Source organism: Leuciscus leuciscus (assembly GCF_965113295.1).
Source record: "Leuciscus leuciscus genome assembly, chromosome: 8".
Lineage (NCBI taxonomy): Eukaryota > Metazoa > Chordata > Actinopteri > Cypriniformes > Leuciscidae > Leuciscus > Leuciscus leuciscus.
Window position 1 is genome coordinate 20,670,054 of NC_138732.1, and position 21,226 is coordinate 20,691,279.

At 38.9% G+C, this 21,226-nt stretch overlaps 3 protein-coding genes across 11 annotated transcripts in view; all 3 read left to right on the forward strand.

Annotated features, from left to right (window-relative positions):
• The window catches only part of gpc4 (glypican 4), a 38,058-nt gene extending 27,671 nt beyond the window's left edge, over positions 1 to 10,387 (forward strand). The window contains exons 3-9 of the mRNA XM_082178606.1: positions 2,311 to 2,708; positions 4,761 to 4,926; positions 5,543 to 5,673; positions 5,799 to 5,945; positions 6,065 to 6,189; positions 7,391 to 7,563; positions 7,709 to 10,387. Coding sequence (XP_082034732.1) covers positions 2,311 to 2,708; positions 4,761 to 4,926; positions 5,543 to 5,673; positions 5,799 to 5,945; positions 6,065 to 6,189; positions 7,391 to 7,563; positions 7,709 to 7,929 — 1,361 coding nt within the window. The 3' untranslated portion in view covers positions 7,930 to 10,387. The remainder of the gene's footprint in view (positions 1 to 2,310; positions 2,709 to 4,760; positions 4,927 to 5,542; positions 5,674 to 5,798; positions 5,946 to 6,064; positions 6,190 to 7,390; positions 7,564 to 7,708) is intronic.
• A 2,858-nt stretch (positions 10,388 to 13,245) lies between these two features.
• Positions 13,246 to 17,514, forward strand: hs6st2 (heparan sulfate 6-O-sulfotransferase 2). The gene is made up of 2 exons (XM_082178609.1): positions 13,246 to 14,122; positions 15,897 to 17,514. The coding sequence occupies exons 1-2, from the start codon at positions 13,563 to 13,565 to the stop codon at positions 16,741 to 16,743; spliced, it is 1,407 nt and encodes a 468-aa protein (XP_082034735.1). The 5' UTR covers positions 13,246 to 13,562; the 3' UTR covers positions 16,744 to 17,514.
• Positions 17,515 to 18,511: 997 nt separating this feature from the next.
• Positions 18,512 to 21,226, forward strand: part of mbnl3 (muscleblind-like splicing regulator 3) — a 44,996-nt gene continuing 42,281 nt past the window's right edge. For 4 of the 9 annotated variants that reach the window (XM_082178615.1, XM_082178617.1, XM_082178618.1 and 1 more), the window contains exon 1: positions 18,515 to 18,820. The gene's annotated coding sequence lies outside the window, so the exon portion shown is untranslated. Of the gene's footprint in view, positions 18,821 to 21,226 lie in introns of all 9 variants that reach the window. The other 5 variants (XM_082178613.1, XM_082178616.1, XM_082178614.1 and 2 more) reach the window with 3 other exon arrangements.

Genomic DNA, 21,226 nt, shown 5'->3' on the forward strand with positions numbered 1-21,226 from the left:
TTAATTTTATCAATCAATAAATTCCACTAGAAACAAACCTTGTTGTATTATTTTAATTTAATACTGTGAAGCTGCTTTGATACAATCTGTATTGTGAAAAGCGCTATACAAATATACTTGACTTGACTTGACTTAAGGGCCAGTAAGAGCACATTCTTTTAAAGATGAGATGAAGAGATCTCATTTCTTATTTTGGATCCTATTTCTTATGCAAGAGTACTTTAAAGATGAGGGCTTGCCAAAAATACTCATTTTCAAAAGTTTCTTAATGTACAAATAATGAATGTCAAAGCAGTAGGTATCTCAAAAATGATAATTGCCGTCATTTACTCCCTGGCTTGTTGTTCCAAATGGAATTCTTAATGAATCTTTATTGAGATGTTTTCTGACAGTTTATAGTGGCCACATCTGTCAAGTTTAAAAAAGTCCCAAAAAAAGCACCATGAAAGCACTGTAAATGTTGTCTGGATGTTTTCTGAAGATATACAGTACATTAACTTGTGATTACACTGTAAAAAGTGATGAGTTGACTTAACTTAAAAAAGTGAGGAATCCCGTTGCCTTAAAATTATTAAGTAATAAACTTTATGCGTGTTTGAAAAAATTAAGTTATGTGAACTTAATTTTCTTCTTTCTTCTTTTTAGTGCTTTTATTTGTCCTTTTTGGAGTTTGACAGTCTGTGGTGATTTAAAAAACTGATGTGTGATTCTTGAAAAAAACAAAAAACATTCTTGGAACAAAATAACATCATACAAGTTTGGAACAACATGATTGTCCGTAACTCCTGTGATGAAGTACACTTTAGTGTGCTTTTAAAAAAGATTATTATACACTTATAACAGAAATAATGTATTTTATAGGAATATTCTTGTGTGAATTGAGTGTAATGTTTTTAGATTGTTGTTGTTTACAATTACATGAAAATATCATTGTTTAAGTTTATATGAAATACAATTAGTTGATGTTTCATAGAAGTACATCACTTCTAGTGTACTGCCAAATGTATTGGCAAGAGTTTATAGTAAAATAAAAGTACACTTAAGTGGCCTTTTATTTCATTATTACATATTATATCCAGGGATGTGTGGAGGCTAAACGCACGTAAACGCCGTTTACGCATCTCCCAAAATTCGGAAATAGCGTTTGTCCGTTATTTGAGCGGACTTTGTTTTTCCAGTGCGTGATCGCCGATCGGTACATGTTTCGATTTGGGCCGTTAATGACAGAGCAGAACGTTGAGCAGAGAGAGCAGAACGTTGAGCAGAGAGCGCAGCGCGCCGACACACACACACACACACACACACACACACACACACACACACACACACACACACACACACACACACACACACACACACGGAACAAAGAGAACACACGCTCGTTACTATACAAGCTGCGCGAGAATTAAACTTGATCGCAGCCGCAACAGAAAATCATTAAAACTAGGCAAAAAAGTTTTTTTTTTACGTTTTTTTTAAACAATTCATTACATGCAGCTGGTTTAATGTAATGAGCATGTCAAAACCCAACTGTACAAGACATTCAGAGGGAATCAAGCCTGCACCAGGTTAAAGACTTTTCCCTCTACAGGGAAACACTGATCCACATTTTTCTGATAGACCAAACAACTAATCAATTAATCGAGGAAATATTCAACAGATTAATCGACTATGAAAATAACCCCAAATCCCTATCATTATGTTCAAGTGCATTGCATTGGAAGCCCTGGGTATAAGCCTCCCTCTCTATCTCTCTTAAATATTTTTGTTCTCTCTGTTTTGTCATTTAGTAAACTTTATAGATTTCAACCATATTATTCCTTCTTGAGTCTCTTTAACAAGAACTTCGATTAATGTATGAATTGAATAGTGATTTTGTGACCTATGATGAGGGAACAACCAGTGATACCCTTGGTAGTACCATCAAATGATAGCCTATAGCGATGTCATCAGGATACACATACACCGGTAGGCAGTGGCCCACCTTACCGGGTGATCAAGTTGTGGTCCACCAGAATTTATAGTTTACCCACCTCTTTTTTTACCACTACACCACTGATTATATCATATTATCTGCTAGTAGTTTTTTTTTCTTTTTTTAGATTTGAAGTATGCTACAAGTACACAATTAATTCAGTCAAGCACATGGAAATTGACAAGATTTTTTGAAATGCATCTAATTTTCTTCTCCCACAAATCTCATTAGAACTTTCACCGCAGCAAGTATCACATAAGGGATACACTTGCACAAACTTCAATTTTTCCTAATTTAAAACTAACCAACTCTTGATATTGTTCTTTTTTTATCAGAGTTCTTCAAAGAGCTGTTGGACAATGCAGAGAAATCTCTCAACGACATGTTCGTGCGGACCTACGGCTTGATGTACGTGAAGAACGCAGAGCTCTTCGAGCAATTCTTCCGTGATCTGCGCCGCTACTACAGCCACGGGAGCAGCGCTGTCAACCTGGACGACATGCTTGCGGACTTCTGGACGGAGCTTCTGGAGCGCATGTTCCGACTGGTCAATGTGCAGTATGAGTTCAGCGACTCGTACATGGAGTGCGTCAGCAGACATATGGAGCAGCTCAAACCCTTCGGTGATGTTCCACGCAAGCTCCGCCTGCAGTTGACCCGTTCCTTCATCGCAGTCCGCACGTTCACCCGCGGCCTGGCTCTCATGCCTGACGTGGTGGGCAAAGTCTCCACGGTGAGAAGCATGCGTTTTTTTTTTTTGTTGTTTTTTTTTTAGTTGCCCCCACTAATGAATCTATGCTGCTGTTAATAAATCTTTGGCACCACAGCAAAAGTAGTGATATTTCACCAGAGTTTGTGGTCTGATTTATAAACAAGTGACTCTTATGTGCAGTTCTTGTAGTGAATTAAAAACATGACCAGTTGGTTTGATTCATAAAGAAATGACTGAATCAGTTATTTTAGCTAATTAAAACATGCAGAGCAATGAGTTAGGTTTAATGTTTAATTTCTATTCATTTATTTCCAGTTAGTAATTCTAGTACTAACTTGAACTAAAGGAAAATGTTGCCTTGGCATCAAACTGAAAAAAGTTTCAAAAAGTTTTTTCATCTAACACAGTGTCCTAACTACACGCGCCGCAATGCACGATAAAAGGTATCTTTTCCATGTTAATCAGTGTTTTTGTCCTAACCAGCCACGACGGCGACGATTCTATTTTAGAAACTGTTTCTATTATTCTGCGACGTCACGCAGGAAAAACAAACACAAAGTGTGGCAATGATAATCTCAGGTACTGTTTATGTGCTTTATTTAATGTTAAAAGCGTGTAATGTGACTTTGAATATCATTTAGTGCTCTCAGCTTTGTAGCTGTAAATGCAACAATGGATAATTCACCTCAGATCTTGAAATTAAACAAATGGAAACAAGAACGTTCAAACTGTGAACAAACAAGTGTTTGGAACATGATTGTCAGTTACTCCTGTGAGTTACTTTTGCTTTGACAAAGATTGTTTTAGTAACTCAGTCGCCTATGTATTTTTAATAATGTTTAAATGGTATAATATTTGTGAATTTGATTATGTAGCCTACTTATTGATTTCTTGCGATTGCCGTCAAAATTAGGCCCTGTCCCAAAAGGCACCCTAAGCACTCGTGGTCTTCCTACGAGTCCGCACTTTCGTGACGTAATGCCACTTTGACTGTCAGGAAGAAGTCTGCAGCGGAGTCTGCATCAGTGCGGGCTCGGCAAAAGTGCGCATCAAGGGCACATATCGACCGCAAAGGGGGCGCTCGCAAGCACCCTTCTGAGGCCTAAAATGACAAACGGGACACCCTACGGTCTCACGGACTTAACGGACATGCGCACGCGGCAGCCATTGTAAGTCCACAAGACCGAAAGGGCATATGAAGTGTGCCATTTGGGACAGGGCCTTACTCTCTGGTGCTGTGCACTTGCCGTGAGACTCCGCCCACGCGCTGTTCTGATTGGCTGTGGGTTTTGATTGATTTTGACTCATCTCGCAGTCGCGTCTAGTGTGGACAGACAAATGATTTATCGCTGGAATCTTATCGAATCGCGTCTGGTTAGGACACGGTGTAATAATCATCTAATGAATCCATTTCATTTTTTTTCCGCTTCATTTTTAATTAACTTTTTTTTTTTTATGGTTTTTATTTTACTTTTAGTATTAGTTAATGATGATAACCCTGATAATGAAAAAATCTGTAAAAAACTGGCCTGTTTAAGTTACAGCATTAGAATGTTTTTATTTATTTAAGAAAAATTATGTATGCAAAACTGACACCCCAGTGAATTAGAATAAAATCTAACTGTATCAGAATCAAATCAAATCAAGAGTTTGCAAATCAGATTTAAATTGAAACTGAATCTTAATTAATACCCAGCCCTAGCATTGACTTTTGTTTTTTAAGCTCAGGGACAACAGAGTTCGAAAGTACAGATTTTCTGTAGGGTTTATCAGCATGTGAAGGTGGACACCTGGATGGATCCATCGGTGCTTATCTCCCAGCGTTAAAAGATCAGAGGCCAAGGCTTCTCTGTGTGTGTAGTGAGCTAGCAGAAGCAATTGAACCTCCAATGACAAATTGAGCAAACAAGTTCTAGGGGTCTAAGATCTAGGGGTCACTAATGCTCTCTGTTCAGTGTTTTATCAGCAACATCAGGCATATGAATTCGTTTACAGACTCATTAACCTTTTCCTCCGGTGTCTGTTTTGCTGACTCTGCTCAATAACAATCTTCTTGTTCATCTTCTCTCTCAGGTAAGTGCCTCTCCAAACTGCGTGCGTGCAGCTATGAAGATGTTATACTGCCCGTACTGTACCGGCCAGGTGGCACTGAAGCCCTGCAAGAACTACTGTCTCAACGTCATGCGAGGCTGCCTGGCCAATCAGGCTGATCTGGACACAGAGTGGAATAACTTCCTGGGTAAGAGAGTTTTAAATGATTCAAGTAATTGATTGATTACTGAACCATTACTAGATGTAATGGAACCAGTTCTCCAAACTAAGCACATGAGTATACTAAGCACAGATTCAAAATGAACAGGTCATATTGAAATGGTTTCCTCTTGTTCACTTGCTCTTAGGCCAATACAATTTACGTGAAGCCTCAGCTTGAAACCAGGATTGAAATTGACTTGAATTAGGAGTGAAAGCTGGGGAGCTGCTCTGTTTTTTTTTCCTTGCATGTGTTTCATGAAGTGTTTTGGGCCTCTTGTGGCTCTGAAGGCCGTGTGGTCCCAGGTCCCATTCTCATGCGCTCTCGCAAACTGTTCCTGGCTTGCGGGACTCTGGGACTGGCTTTGCTCACTTTGCCTGTCAGCTTTTGGGGGAACCTTAATTGGGGCGCCTTTTTCAGGCCTCTGTCTGTTTTACAAGCTGTTCATGAGATTAGCCTGGACCGATGACTGTATGCTGCCCTCTAGTGGTGGAAATAACTTGCAGAGTAATTGTTGTTTGTGCATTGGTTTTTGAAAATGTTGTATTGAAATAGATTGTTTTGTGGGTGTTCCTCTCATTAATGCATTTATTTTCCATTTTAGATTCCATGTTGGGTCTCGCTGAGAGGCTAGAGGGACCTTTTAACTTTGAGTCTGTCATGGACCCCATAGATGTCAAGATTTCCGACGCCATCATGAACATGCAGGAGAACAGCATGCAGGTCTCACAGAAGGTGTGGTTTTTAATTTTTTTTCAAAATGACATGTAAATCGCAAATGCTTGTTTTATTTATTTATATATATATATATATATAAATATAATATATAATATGATTTATATATTTATGGTATGTTTCAGGTGTTTCAGGGTTGTGGGCAGCCCAAACCCAACACGGCTTTCCGCACTCGACGCTCTTCTAAAGACTCGGGCTTCCCTGGCCGTTTCCGACCCTACAGCCCTGAGGCCAGACCCACCACTGCCGCTGGCACCAGCCTGGACCGACTGGTGAGGATAAGAGTTTCCCTTATTACCACATATCCATTCCAGACGCTTTCTTTAAAAACATGTTGATTGATTCTACCAGATCAGAATGGAACATTTGTAACAAATGGTTTGTTTCCTAGTTGACGGATGTCAAGAAGAAACTGAAGCACGCCAAGAAGTTCTGGTCCACCCTGCCGGACACGGTGTGTGTTGGAGACCGGATTTCCACCGGTGATGAATGCTGGAATGGTACAGCCAAAAGCAGGTGGGTCAATGAGATGATGCTCATTTTTTTTGTCTGGATCTATGAATTTAAAAAACACTTTAAAATGCAAGGGTTAGTGTTTAGGGTTAATTAAGTTACTTTACTTAATTAATAACTCAAATTTAAATAATAAAATAAATTGCCATGGAAAATCTATATAAAAACATTTTTGAAAATAAAATGTGAACACTTGTGGTGTAAGAAAAATATGGTATTACTTTTCACTTTTTGTATATATATAATTAAATTGATTTTTTTTTTTGAAAATGGTAAAAAAAAAAGAAAAAAGATTTTGGTCCCACTTTATATTGTCTTTCCCCCGGTTTCACAGACAAGGCTTAAGCTAGTCCCAGTCTGCAGTCAACAGTCATGTTTGAAATCCATTGTTTGAAATCCATTGTTTTGTCTCAAGATTCACACCAGTGATGTTTTTTTCTAAGGCACATTTATAAAACCTACTTAAATATCCTGACTACTAGGCACTAACGAGTAAGTAAGGTTATTGTGTACATTAATGTTTTTACATTCTACTTGTACATTTGACAATATCTGCATGTAATTACAGCTGTAATTAATTTCTATAATTAGACTGCTGACCCTTCCTTTACACCTTAACTCACCCTGAAACCCACCCATACCACCAAACCCGGCCCCACCTCAATAGCAGCAAACGTGTTTTGCAATGCTATATGAACACAATAATACATTGTACCCAACAATTTTTTATCCAAGTGGTAGTTACAGACACCTAATATAAAGTGTGACCAAGTTTTTATAAAACCATATGAAACTAACATGAATACAAAGAGAGCATTTCTAAGATCTTGGTGCATCTGGTTTAAACACATTTTTATATATACTGTAAAGATCAATTGACTTAAAAAAAAAAAAAAAACTGAGGAAACCCATTGCCTCAGAATTATTAAGAAAATAAACTTCATGCGTAATTGAAAAAATTAAGTTACATGGAATTCACATAACTTAATTTTATCAATTACGCATTGTTTATTTACTTAATAATTTTAAGGCACAGGTTTCCTCACTTTTTTTTAAGTTAAGTCAATTGAACACTTTTTACAGTGTAAAGACACTCTTAATGGTCATTGAACCAGATACAGTAAAATTACTTCATTCCTTTCCACACTCAAACTGTAACATTTGACAGCCCCACTCAACTTTTCCTCCTTTTCCTCACGTGCAGGTACGAATCTGTCGTCATGGGCAACGGCTTAGCTAATCAGGTGTCTAATCCTGATGTGGAAGTTGACATCACCAAACCAGACATGGTGATTCGGCGGCAAATAGCAGTGCTGAAGGAAATGACCAGCTGGCTTAAAGCTGCTTACACTGGCACTGACATCTCATTTGTCAATGGTACGAGGCATCTGCTTCTGCACACTTCATTTGAGCAACAATGGCTGTGGTTAAATTTATTAGAAATTCAGTATGAAGATTTGATGCAGGATGCCATCATTCAAGCCTTGTTTTTAACGTTTATCTGTCTTTCCTGGCTCTTCAGAGGATGCCGGCAGCGGAGAAGAAAGCGGAAGTAGCTGCGACTCGCCCTCTTGTGAAGAGAACGACATCTACTTCTCCACCGCAGTGCCTGTTAAACCTCGCATCATCATCAAGCCTCTGGCTGGAAACCAGCCCTCTAGTGGTACACGGTTGGCACCCTGCAGTCTGGCACTGGCAGTGGCAGCGCTCCTGCTCGCCCTACTCACCCTTCACACGAGATAAGACCGGCTGAGAGAGGAAGAGGATGCGTGTTTGTACGAATTTGAACAAGAGAGCAGAAAACTGCCATAGGACATTTAAAGACACTGCTTTCAGGATCTCCGTCTACCTGCCATCAGGGGAAGACACTCAAGTTATTAATATTCAAATAACTTCCCTTCAGTGTATTTTTTTGTGTGTGTGTTTATAAGAACGGACTTCATACGTTTCCACTCAGCATTTCACGTCAGCTGGGTTTTATTCCTCCATGTCTGTAGAGTCCAGAATCGTCAACCCGGTTATGGTTTAAATAAGTGCCGTGTTTGTTTGAAAGTAGGTCAGACTGAGTGTGTGTTTGGGTTGGATGGTGTGTACGATTGGCTGTATATATCATCCAAGGGCTTTCTCTAAAGCTAAAACAATTAATCAACCCATATAACACATGTATGATTTAAGCAAATCTGTATGAAGTACTCATTAGACTGACTTTTAATCCATTTTGAGCGTGTGTGTTGATGTGCATGGAGGCTTCGGTTAGATGCAGATCATGTATGTTCCCTGAATGTTATTGAGGTTGATAAATACTTAATGATGCCTTAAATAGTTTATAAACAAGCCCTTTATTAGGGCTTATTTATAATATATACAATGCTGCCTTATTAATGAAATCAACACTTCAGGATCCCACACAAAGCAGTTATTCTGAAAAATAACTTTTCTGTATTTGTTTCCAAACAACTTTCACAGCCCCCATCTCATCATCCCAAATACTTTCAGTGGTATAATATATAACTTGAGAATGTAGTCTTCAGTAATAACTTAATAGTGTGTGATGAAGGAGCTTTGGTTAGGTAAGGTCTGTGTGAAAGTTGATCCATTGATGAACAGGCCTTGATGGTTCCATCAACGATGATCATGCAGAGATGTGTTTCCTACATGATGCAGACTTTGTGGCCTGAGTAAAATGGTTTTTTACTGGATGTTTAGTTCTGAACTTACCAGCAGGACCAGCTGGAGATGGGTGTATGCTGAAGATGGCTTAAAACTGAGCTGTGGATGTGGAGGTGTTTATCTGGCTAGAGTGTATTGTAAGGTATAAAACTATAATATAGGTACTGCAGATTTCACTACACAGACCGCCGGTGCTGATTTGAGAGGTTGGGTGGCCTCTCTTGGTTCTTTTCTGTTTGTAACACAAAATGTCCAGCTTTTTCCCATTCCCGATTTACATCCATAGAAGTCGGTACGGTGTTTGAAAACCATTCCTCATATAGAGCAATAGACTGTGTGCGTGTGTGGTACGATCCAACACCAGTTGACAGGGTTTTTTTTTTTTTTTTTTTTTTTGCGAGTTCCCATTCAGATGTCTGACAAGTGCTTGTTTGTTGGGTTAAAAGAAAGGTTTTTCACCTCAGAAAAAAAAAACTATCCCCCCTCGCTCTTGTACAGTAAGTTATTTAACCACGTGTCTCTTTGAAAGGCATTTGCAAGCATCACTTTTCTAGGTATCTTAATTTCAGTATTCAAAATATTTATGTCTGTAGATGAATGCATTCTAATGATTTCACACTTTGATGGTTTTATATTGGCTTCAAATTTCATAATACATGATATTTAGATTTTGTAAACCGAGCTACCGTAAGCATTTGTTTTGTCATAGTTTTATGTAAGGGGATTGTGAAAATTGTACAAGCTGATGCAAGGACAGGGCTGGCCATCGGTCCTTGATCATTCCTGATGTCACATGCACTTTTAATTGGCATTCAGATACCTCACAGCAAGAGAGTTTTAAATGATGCTTTTAATCATATCTGCAGCATGCATATTTGCTTTTCAACTTTTACGTTTGTTTTTATTCATTCATTTGGAGATTCATTCAGTGTGTATGGATGAATGGCCAGTCCTCGGACATGAACAGAATCTTGTCAGGGTTTCAGGAGCCTGAAACGAGTAAATATCTCCACAGCAGTAATGCGACGCACCTCAGATTGGATATGTGTTTTTTTCTAGGCTGATGTGCTGCCACGAATAGGAAGCAATATGTGCTTTCTATCCTTCCTAAAGCTTCCCACTGTCACATGTTAAGATGGCTCTGATGTAAAGACCAGGAAAGGAATGCTTAGTATGTCGAGCTACTCCGAGTCAGCGTGAAGATGACATGGACTCTTGAATGAACCTCTGCAATGTCATCTTTAGTTTGAATGCTGAACTTCAGGTGGACAGATTGCAGGACTTGTGGCCCTGTATGTCAATGGAGTCATCTGTGATGAGGAGTCAGAGAGACTGAAGAAAGAAAAGGAAAAAAAATTGTAAATAATGAGCAGTCGTTTTAGTGGTCTCTGAGAGATGTTCATCAGATTTTACCCATTCAGAGTATGTGCTTAATATGGGCAAAACAAAGAGATAGATGCTAAAAATGTAAGAGAAAAGTTATATTAAACATTTCTTAGTCTTGTTGAAATAAAGACTGCAGATATTTAAATGTGTCGTGTGTCATTTCTGCTCTTGCCAGTATTCGCACTATTGAATTGCATGATTGCTTTGAAAATGTCTTTGAGGGACCCATTAATGAAAACAAAGGATGAGTTAAACCAATCATGAACATTGATTAATCAAAACCATTAATTAAGCTGAAGTGTTAAATCGTCCTTTAGTCTTCCTGTGTGTTATTACATTAAACTGTTAAGACAAGATGAAGACTGCTAGATATGAATATAAGGCTATTAATGTCCCTTTCTGCATTAACATATCAAAATAAAAAAGAACCATCCCTTGAGGTTTTCTTGCAATAGTACAGAAAATAAATGTGATAAAGACCATTTGAAGAAAGCTACACCTTCAGAGACTCAAATTCTCAAATCAAATCAACGTTAGCAAAGCTTCATAAGATTCCTTTCAAATGTTATTTGATTAGATAGATTCATAGTGTCGATCGTGCTTATGTTCTATTCCATTGGAAGGAAACCTTATCCAGTATGGTTCATGAATAACCTTACATTTATAATCTTTATGATAATGCATTATATATATATATATATATATATATATATATATATATATGTACTGTATATATATATATACACTGTATAAATAAGTAATGTTAACTTGTGGTGGTTTGTTTATAACAAATCATTGGGAAGTAGCTGCTTATAAAGTAATATATTAACAATTAGTAAAGATATATATATATGTATGTATATATATATATATATATATATATATATATATATATATGAAGAGTTCAGATGCAAAAGCCTCTAAGTGCCATCTGAAATTTCCTTCTAGAATGATCTTTTTTTTCCAAGCTTGTATGTTCATGTTCAGTTATGTCACTTTAATGGCAATGAAAATGACCTATTAATTGTCATTAAAGTTGAATTCCTGAAATTAAACGTACAAGCTTGGGAAAAAAAGATCATTCTAGAAGGAAATTTCAGATGGCACTTAGAGGCTTTTGCATCTGAAGTCTTCATATGTGTGTTTATGTATAAATATATATATATATACGCACACACACACACACACACAGACATACACATACATATATATATTCTCATGTCTGAGTGAATAGACGAGCAGTCGTGTGCCGCTGCAGATGGACAGGCGATCGCATGCATATCATATATGTGACCCTGGATCACAAAACCAGTCTTAAGTAGCACGGGTATATTTGTGGCAATAGCCAACAAAACATTGTATGGGTAAAAATTATCGATTTTTCTTTTATGCCAAAAATCATCAGGATATTAAGTAAAGATCATGATCCATGAAGATATTTAGTAAATTTCCCACCTTAAATATATTAAAAAAAATAGTTTTGTGAGTGGATGCAGCACAATCGCCTATAGAAATGGACAACTTTAAAGGCGATTTTCTCAATATTTCGATTTTTCTGCACCCTCAGTTTCCAGATTTTCAAATAGTTGTATCTTGGCCAAATATTGTCATATCCTAACAAACCTAATATCAATGGAAAGATTATGTATTCAGCTTTCAGATGATGTATAAATCTCAATTTAAAAAAAAATACACATAAGACTGATTTTGTGGTCCAGGGTCACATATATACATACAGGTGCTGGTCATAAAATTAGAATATCATCAAAAAGTTGATTTATTTCAAGAATTCAACTTAACAGGTGAAACTAATATATTGTACAGACTCATTACATGCAAAGTGAGATATTTCAAGCCTTTATTTGTTATAATTTTGATGATTATGGCTTACAGCTTATGAAACCCACTAAATCAAAATCCCAGAAAGTTATGAAATCACACAGTAATTACACAGTAATACCATGGTCATTTAACCAGGTTTTGGTTCTTTTGGCAGTGTGGGCAGGTGCAAATCCTGCTGGAAAATGAAGTCAGCATCTCCATAAAGCTTGTCTGCTGAAGGAAGCATGAAGTGCTCTGAAAATGTCCTGGTAGACGGCTGCGTTGAGTGGACAGCACAGTGGACCAACACCAGCCGATGACATGGTTCCCCAAACCAACACAGACTGGAAACTTCACACTGGACTTCAAGCATCTTGGATTGTGTGCCTCTCCATTCTTCCTCCAGACTCTGGGACCTTGGTTTCCAAATGAGATGCAAAATTTGCTCTCATCAGAAAAGAGGACTTTGGTCCACTGTGCTTTATTAAATCCAGAGTCAACACAGCCGTCTACCAGGACATTTTCAGAGCACTTCATGCTTCCTTCATTTTCCAGCAGGATTTACACCTGCCCACACTACCAAAAGAACCAAAACCTGGTTAAATGACCATGGTATTACTGTGTACTTACTGTGTGATTTCATGTAATATTCTAATTTTCTGGGATTTTGATTTCGTGGGCTTCATAAGCTGTAAGCCATAATCATCAAAATTATAACAAATAAAGGCTTGAAATATCTCACTTTGCATGTAATGAGTCTATATAATATATTAGTTTCACCTGTTAAGTTGAATTCTTGAAATAAATCAACTTTTTGATGATATTCAAATTTGATGACCAGCACCTGTGTGTGTGTGTATATATATGTTATTAATTAATGCAATAAATTAATATATAAGCAGCTACTTCCCAAAGATTTGTTATAAAAACAAACAACCACAGTTTAACATTATTTATTTAGGTATTTAATGTTGTGTTTTGTTGTTGTTGATAGTTTACAACGATAATAAATGTGAAATATAAAACAAATTGTTTGTTTATCAGAGGAGACATTTTAGCTAATTAACTGTCTAGACAACCACTTGTATTGGAAAAGAGAAAATAGAATTTGTAAATTATTATTTGTGTTTTTTTTTCTTCCCCAAAATAATTGTCCTCACGAGGACTTTTATTGTGAAGAGAGAAATGCGGGTGCGGAGGGAACGGGGAAGAGCGAGTACGAAATTGTGGTAGAGGTAAACAGCAGAAGTTATCTGTAGATCTCAAAGCGATACGATGTAACTACGGACGGGAAAGCCTCGTGGAAACATGTAGACATTAATTACGTTCGATACTAGCAGACAAACATCCACAAAAAGCGCTGGGCGTGTTCATGTTTGGATGTGCTGAGGCTCGAGTCGCAGGTTTTGTTCTAACGTTAACGTTACATTCCTCCCGGCCGACGAGACGCGGTGGGGAACCGCACAACTGAGTAATGCTTTCACTTTTCCAGCGAGAAGATGGATGAAAAATCCTACTACAGCCGACTCCTCATCGCACTGCTGATGGTCCTGTGTTTCGGCGTTATTGTATTACAATACATATGTCCTACATCCGACTGCCAGTTGCTACACCTGGCATCATTGTCCTCGAGACTAGGGAGTCGCGCGCCCGGGGATCGCATGAACGGAGCCGGTGCGGGAGATCCGTACAGCTCAGAAGACGGTGCTTTGGTTCGCTTTGTGCCTCGCTTTAATTTCACCACCAAAGACCTTTATCGCGCTGTAGATTTCAATATCAAGGGGGACGATGTTATAGTGTTCCTCCACATTCAGAAAACCGGGGGGACCACGTTCGGGCGTCACCTGGTCCGCAACATCCAGCTGGAGAGGCCGTGCGAGTGCCATGCGGGCCAGAAGAAGTGTACTTGCTACCGGCCAGGCAAACGGGACACCTGGTTGTTCTCTCGCTTCTCCACCGGCTGGACCTGCGGTCTGCACGCGGACTGGACGGAGCTCACTAACTGCGTGCCTTCTTACATGAGCAACCGTGAGGCTCAGGAGAGGCGTGGGATTCCCAGGTGAGTGTTTAATTGGTTTTTATCAGTGTAATAAACTGATTTTAGTGTCTATAATGGACTGGAACGCGTCTTCACAAACAAACTTATTTCTTTTGTTATGGTATTCTGTGTTGTATGGTGTCACGGTGTGCTTCTCCACTCCTTCCCCTCATATTGTTCTCGTTCAGTTCAGTGCTGAAGCCTCTCAGCAAGTCAATTATGTGGAGACAAAAGGCCTCCAACAGGTCAGGCTCAACCCTAGAGTGCTTTCATTCAACGCATTCCTGCAACAGGGGACCCATCATCATAATCAGACACCCTTTCAGACACCCTGGAGGGCAGACAGCCTGCTGGCACCAGAACATCTGCCATTCTCCCAGGCTTGTCCTTTAAACAAACTCCCCGTAGCAATGTTTGATAATGTTTGCACTGGGAGGCATTGCTTTTGATATATAAGCTTTGACTGCCTTAAGCGTAGTAGGTTGGTACTGTTTTAAAAGCTACACTACTGTTAAAAAGTTGTTGTTTTTAAGAAGAAATTACTACTTTTATTAGGCAAGGACGAATTCAGTTGATCAAAAGTGTTAGTAAAGACACTTAATGTTGTTACAAAATTTCTATCCCAAATAAATGCTGTTCTTTTCTACTTTCTATTCACTAAAGAATACTGCAAAATGCATCACGGTTTACATAAAAATGTTTAGCAGAAAAACTGGTGTCAGAGCAGAACAAATGTTTCTTGGGCACCAATCAGCATATTACAATAATTTCTGAAAGATCATGTGACACCAAAGCCTGGATACTGATAAGGCGATAATTATTGTCAAATGTCAATTGTTGTTTTGTTTGATACCTGATGAATGACTGATATTAAAAATCTATACTTTTTTTTTTTTATCTAAGTAAATGAAAACCCCTAAAATCTAAAATTGTTTTACAAGTGAATTTGAGCATCTCAATTTAATAATGTAGTGTGGATTTTAATTGAGATCTACTAAAGATTACATGCAACTTTTTACATTATTGGTATTTTTAAATATGAACTTTAAGTCAATGTATTTATATAGAAGCATTAAACAACGATTGTTGACCAAAGTAATGTACAACATAACATTACAAACACTGGCTAAACCAGAAACTACACAACAGATATGATTAAAAGCTAGAGAAAAAATATATGTTTTACTATAAAATTGTGTAGTATAGGGGCAATTCTAATAAAAACAGGCTGTTCCAAAGTTTCGGTGCATAAAATATACAACAATATTGACTGATGTATACAGATATAAATGCATGAAGGGCCTGTTTTTCAAATGCAAACACAATTAGATCAAATCATTATCCCATGGGCTCATTGTTGGCTTGCAAGTAATGAAAAAGTTGAGGCTCACCAGAGACTTTCTCTGTGCTGTTGTTGAATGGATTTGTCCAGACAGTCTTAATTGATATTCGTATGGAAACCGTTCAGGATGTGAGCTGAAAGATGATTCTTCTTATTCGCTCATTATGCTAAAATGCCCATAATTACAGTCAACCAGCAATAATTCATTCCGTTTTCCATCAAGATCGCTCCCCTGACACACTCCAACAGAAACTACGCCATGAATAATTCTGTTACTGTGAACATGCACAAAATATGACAGCTTTACTCCACTTAATGATTCATATGCAATATTACATTTCATTTTGTTTCTTTTTTTTATAGTCAACAGTGTGATTGCTTTAGTTTAAACTCATTTAGCCACTTTTTTGATAACCTAATTTGATAAATTCTTCTCTTTCCTGTCTCATGTAGTAGGAACTACTACTACATCACGATCTTGAGGGATCCAGTGTGGCGGTACCTGAGCGAATGGAGGCACGTTCAGCGCGGTGCCACATGGAAGGCCTCTAAACACATCTGTGATGGCCGTTTACCCACCCTGACCGAGCTGCCCAGCTGTTACACTGGTGACGACTGGTCGGGCTGCTCGTTGGAGGAATTCATGGCGTGTCCTTACAACCTGGCCAACAACAGACAGACCCGTATGCTGGCCGACCTCAGCCTGGTGGGCTGCTATAACCTCTCCATCATGAGTGAGAGCCAGCGCTGGGTCATGCTACTTGAAAGTGCCAAACGCAACTTGCGAAACATGGCCTTTTTTGGTCTGACAGAATATCAACGTAAGACTCAGTACCTCTTCGAGCAAACATTCCGCCTGGCCTTCATCGCGCCATTCACACAGCTCAATGGCACCCGCGCTGCGAGCGTAGAGGTGGAACCAGAGACCCAGCGAAGGATTCGGGAGCTGAACCAGTGGGACGTGGAGCTGTATGAGTATGCGCGGGACCTTTTCCTGCAGCGATTCCAGTATGCCAGACAGCAGGAGCGCAGGGAGGCCCGTCAGCGACGCCTGCAGGAGAGACGCAAGCTACGTGCCAAGGTGAAGCCTTGGTGGGGGGTGACTGGAAAAGCTGTTTTTAAACCCACCAAGGAGCCATCAATGACAGAACAATATCCCACTTTCTCAGAAGAAAAAGAAATGGATGCTGGACAAAAGCTGGAGAGTGAGACTGAAGGACAGGTAGAGGACAACTGGTTAGAGGAGGATGACAATGAAACCATATTGGACTATTTAGAAAATGTGGAGCAGTGGCGGTAGCCAACAGCTATTTGGGAAGGGGGTTGAACTCAATAATGAATTAGAAAATGGTGATTCCATTTTATTACTATGGGGTACTATAATCCTTTTAGCCCAAATCACTGCTAAATATTAGCACGTACGGGTTGTTATTTGCGGGTTTCTCTTTTTGTGACACATGAATTTTGTGGAATGCACATCATAATTCTCATGTATATTGGGTTCATAGCACCAGTTCACTGTCAAGTATCATAGTTTAAATTATTGTCTTGCTGCCTGACCTCTCTTGTGACTTGTGAACTGAAGAGATGCTAAAATCCAGAGTCCCGTCCCCACTCTGCCCTTGAGAGAGGGCATTATGACTCAAGGTTGCAGTAGATCATCTCTGCAATTAATGTACTGAAAATCACTATGGAATTCATAGCTTAAGTACTTATTGTTAAAGCCAAAGAATGGAATGAAACATTTTCTGATCTTGCTGTTCTGAGGAAGAAGCTGGTCGCAGCCCATTTTTATTTACATACCTGTAGTGCAAGATTTAAAAATATTGCCTTTTTTTTTCTTTTTTATCCAAGTGTCCTCAACAGTCACAATCCCATGCACATATGTTGCCTTTTGTTGAAGATGTCCAGCAATTGTCTTTTGGGTTATCTTTTTATTTAAGATGTTTTATATGAAATGTATTTCTTTCTTATTCCTTTTATTTATATGTTAGCTAATATGATCACATGATATGGGTTGGCTCATGGTATTTTGCTACTTGAAAATAATAATAAAAAAACCATTGTGAATCACTTCATCTTCATACCACACCATAGGTTGTACTGAGGAACGCAGATTGCTCTACTGGAAAATTAATAATATTTGTGAGTACAAATAAAACAATTTTTGTATATAATAATCCATATTGCTTGCGTCTAGTTGCACTTGATCTGGAAGGGCGAGTCTTCATTTTTGCCTTTTTTTTTCTTCACAGCAGATGGAGCCAAAGTAACACCCATTGCTTCTGAATGGAAGCTTACATGTATAAACACATTCGATCTGTTGTACATAAGGTGTCCTATATCACAATACACATTTTGCCTGTAATTAGGCTATAAAGATTACTAACTTCTGCTGTTTAAATCCCACAATTTGTTTTTGCTTGTCGCTGTTGGTTTGTGCTGACTGCTGCAATTTACTAATTCACTCTTCTGTGAGTATTGCCCCTTATATATTTTGTTTGGATCATGCACATGCGTATCCATACCATATTTCTATATTCTATTGACCCAGGCCTATGAATGTATTTGTTGTCCATTATATAAAATAACATGTATTATTAGTAATTGGTTAATTGTATGATACGTCAGGTCATGTGATGTCATCATGGCTGCGTCCACGAGGGGGCGACCCGCTCTATGTACAATAAATCGGTATTTTCTAGAAGCCAATTTGGGGGACTATTTCATGCGAGTATACAGAATTTTTAATAATATTTCATAAAAGTACTATTCATATATTAATGTAAAGTTTCTTAGTTTAAAAAAGTGTTGAGTGCACCTTTAAACACCCATTACTCACGAGCAAAGTAACAGTTGCATTATTGTCTAACCAGTGTAAATAAAGCTGCTGTACTGTACGACATCAAATGCATTTAAATCCACTTTTCCTTAAGGCTTTGCGTGAAATATTTCTCATTATTGGTGTCCTCATATCCATGAGGCGCAGTTTGCACTGAGGTCGAATGGGAATCCCCCTAAAATGGAGGCAATACATGGGAATGCACGTAGTGCCGTGCACACTTTCATTCTACTCCTCCCTTCTGCCCTCCCTCGTCTCGTCTTCTGCCTAGCAGCAGCTAGCAAGTTCGCTTCACGCTTCCCCATCGCTAGCTTCGTCGTTCAACTCGAAACACCCCGCAGCCGCTGGTCATTTTACGAGGCTTTCAGCTGCAAACTGCGCGATCGAAAGCTCTCGGTTAAACGCGGGAACTTTTGCAACCAAAGCGCGCGCCTCACATCAGCCAGTGATCGTGACGTAGTTATTGACAAATCTTTATTTCGCTTTGCGCTGCATTTGATGTCACCCGAGCTCTAGTCGCGCGCCGTCTGCACAGGTGAGTCATCTGCTTTCATAAAAACCAATATTTCATATTCTTTAACCAGTCTTGCCGCACACATGTTATTGCAAATGCGATGGGTGTAATGCATTGCTCGCTGTCACGACTGACGCTGGCTCGTTTATGGGTCTCCATCTCTAACCTTGCTTTTGCGCACATGGCCTCTTCGCACCGTGACGCATAAAACTAGAATTTGACTTTCTCCATATTCTTAGTAGCCAAGTCTATCATTTGACCTTACCGCACAAGCTGTCACTTGTAATAAAACGTCCGTAATGCAGTTCGGTGTCGAGCATTGATCATACACTTGCTGACAGCTGTTGAGCTTTCCATCAGTGCTGTGGTGCCCTGAACAGCACCTAGTTTGTAAACTGGTTGGATGGAGCTCAAACTCTGCTCACATGTTATGAGCCCCTGTAATAGTCAGGTGCAGTGGGCTGTATGTCTTTTCTGATGCTGTATTTGTGTCTGGCATCTCAAACAAGTAATTCTGTCATGCTGACATTTCAATTTTTCATGGCCAGAGCTGGACGTAGTCCCAACCATAAGGTGTTCACCCACGGTTCGAGCTGAATTTGTCCTTGATTTCCTGGAACATGTAAAAGGTGGGACTGGAACATTTGTGAGGGTGGTTTTGTATCTTGGTGTGGTTGAAGTTAAATGTCCTTTGTCCCGCTTACCCTTAACATCATCGGACATTTGCCAGCACAGACAACTGGCAAAAGCCAAATGCTTTAGTTTATTTTGTAAAGCTAAGCATTCCTTCTACAACATTTTGTTGAGTCTGATGACCTTTATTTTGCTCTGTCAAGCCTGTTTATGGTAACAGTTTAGTATACAGGGTTCCCATAGTCCCTCAGGAAATTAATTCGATATAAAAAACCATGGACATTTCTCCAATGCAGTAGTTAACATGAAAATGTAGCAATTTTACATTATTAATGTTAATGTTTTACCTACACTAATACATTTTTAACATTAAGTTGTATTGATTAACATTAATGTATTGTAAACTAATATGAATTTGCATATGAATTAACATGAACTTGGAAAAAATTAATGCTAAAAAAAGAATAATTGTTAGTTCATTATATCTAATTTCAAGAAGATTTTTCGGGACGAGACATTTGTACATTAAGAAGTAGGCTATAGCGATGACATGTTCCATGGATTACAATTGGAGATTGAAAATTGAGTGTTTTATTGACCTGTACAGAAATTAAAACAGCAGGGCTGTGGAGGTCTGGACAATCGTGTCCCTGAAACTGCCAGTTGCTGCATGGCACTTAGGACTTGCTTCATATTAAAAATGTTAAAATCTATCTTGGCTTTCTTTTTGATTTAATTTGGTTATAGGCCACAGATTTTGTGTGAAGAATATCAAATAATATATGCATGACAGTACAGTTGCTTTAAAGTGAAGTGTGCGAGTTACACCAAACAGTCGAGGTGCGAGAGCACCTGCAGTCGTGTGAGTGGCAGTTGACATTCTGTTTGATTTCACACCTTGTGATGTGCACTGTCAAAGGTCAGGTCAGAGGAGTCCTGCTGCGTTAGAGGGCTGGTGTCTGTCAGACTTCAGTGGCATCGCTGCCCTTTAGTTATGTCTGCGATTTAAAGGTCTTCACATGGCTTACAAGTCATATATTTTTGTGGTAATACCAGGTTAATACATAGCACGTGCCCTCCTTCTCCCTGAGGGGTCTGTTTATCCTGCACTTCCTGATTTAAATTAGAACTAGACCCACATACGCCGTACACAGAGACAAGCTCCATTAGTTCCCAGTGGTCACGACTGGTCAGATAGCCATAGACGAGAGAAAACGAGAGCTAAATCCTTCTCAGAGGTGTGGGGTTAAATCAGGTGAGATGCCAGTAATCCTCCTTATGGTTTTTACCTCATAGGGAACAGATAGGGAATAAAATATTAGGAAGCCCCCTGATGGTACGTGTGCGTCTGTGCGATGTCATGATTTAAGATTGTGAATGATTAAAATGTCTCCACGGTCTGCTTTTGAAGAAATATCGTAGTATCGTGCTACAGTGCACATTCTGTCAGTTGCAGTTCTGGCGAGGTCCCCTTGTGCCAACACACTGTACAACGCAAGCGACGTACATTCACATCACATGATTAGCAACACAGTGATAGGCTAACCTCTTTGGAATCTTCGGAACACAAATTAAGATCTTTTTGATGAAATCTGAGAGCTTTCTGTCCCTCCATTGACAGTCTATGCTACTACCATTTTGATGCTTCAAAATGTTCATAAAGAGATTGTAAAATTGAACGGTTTGGTCCAAATTTTCTGAAGAGACACGTTCCCTTTATATGATGAACAGATTGAATTTAGGCTTTGCGTAGTCTAGCGTAGAATGTCAATGGAGGGACAGAAAGCTCTCAGA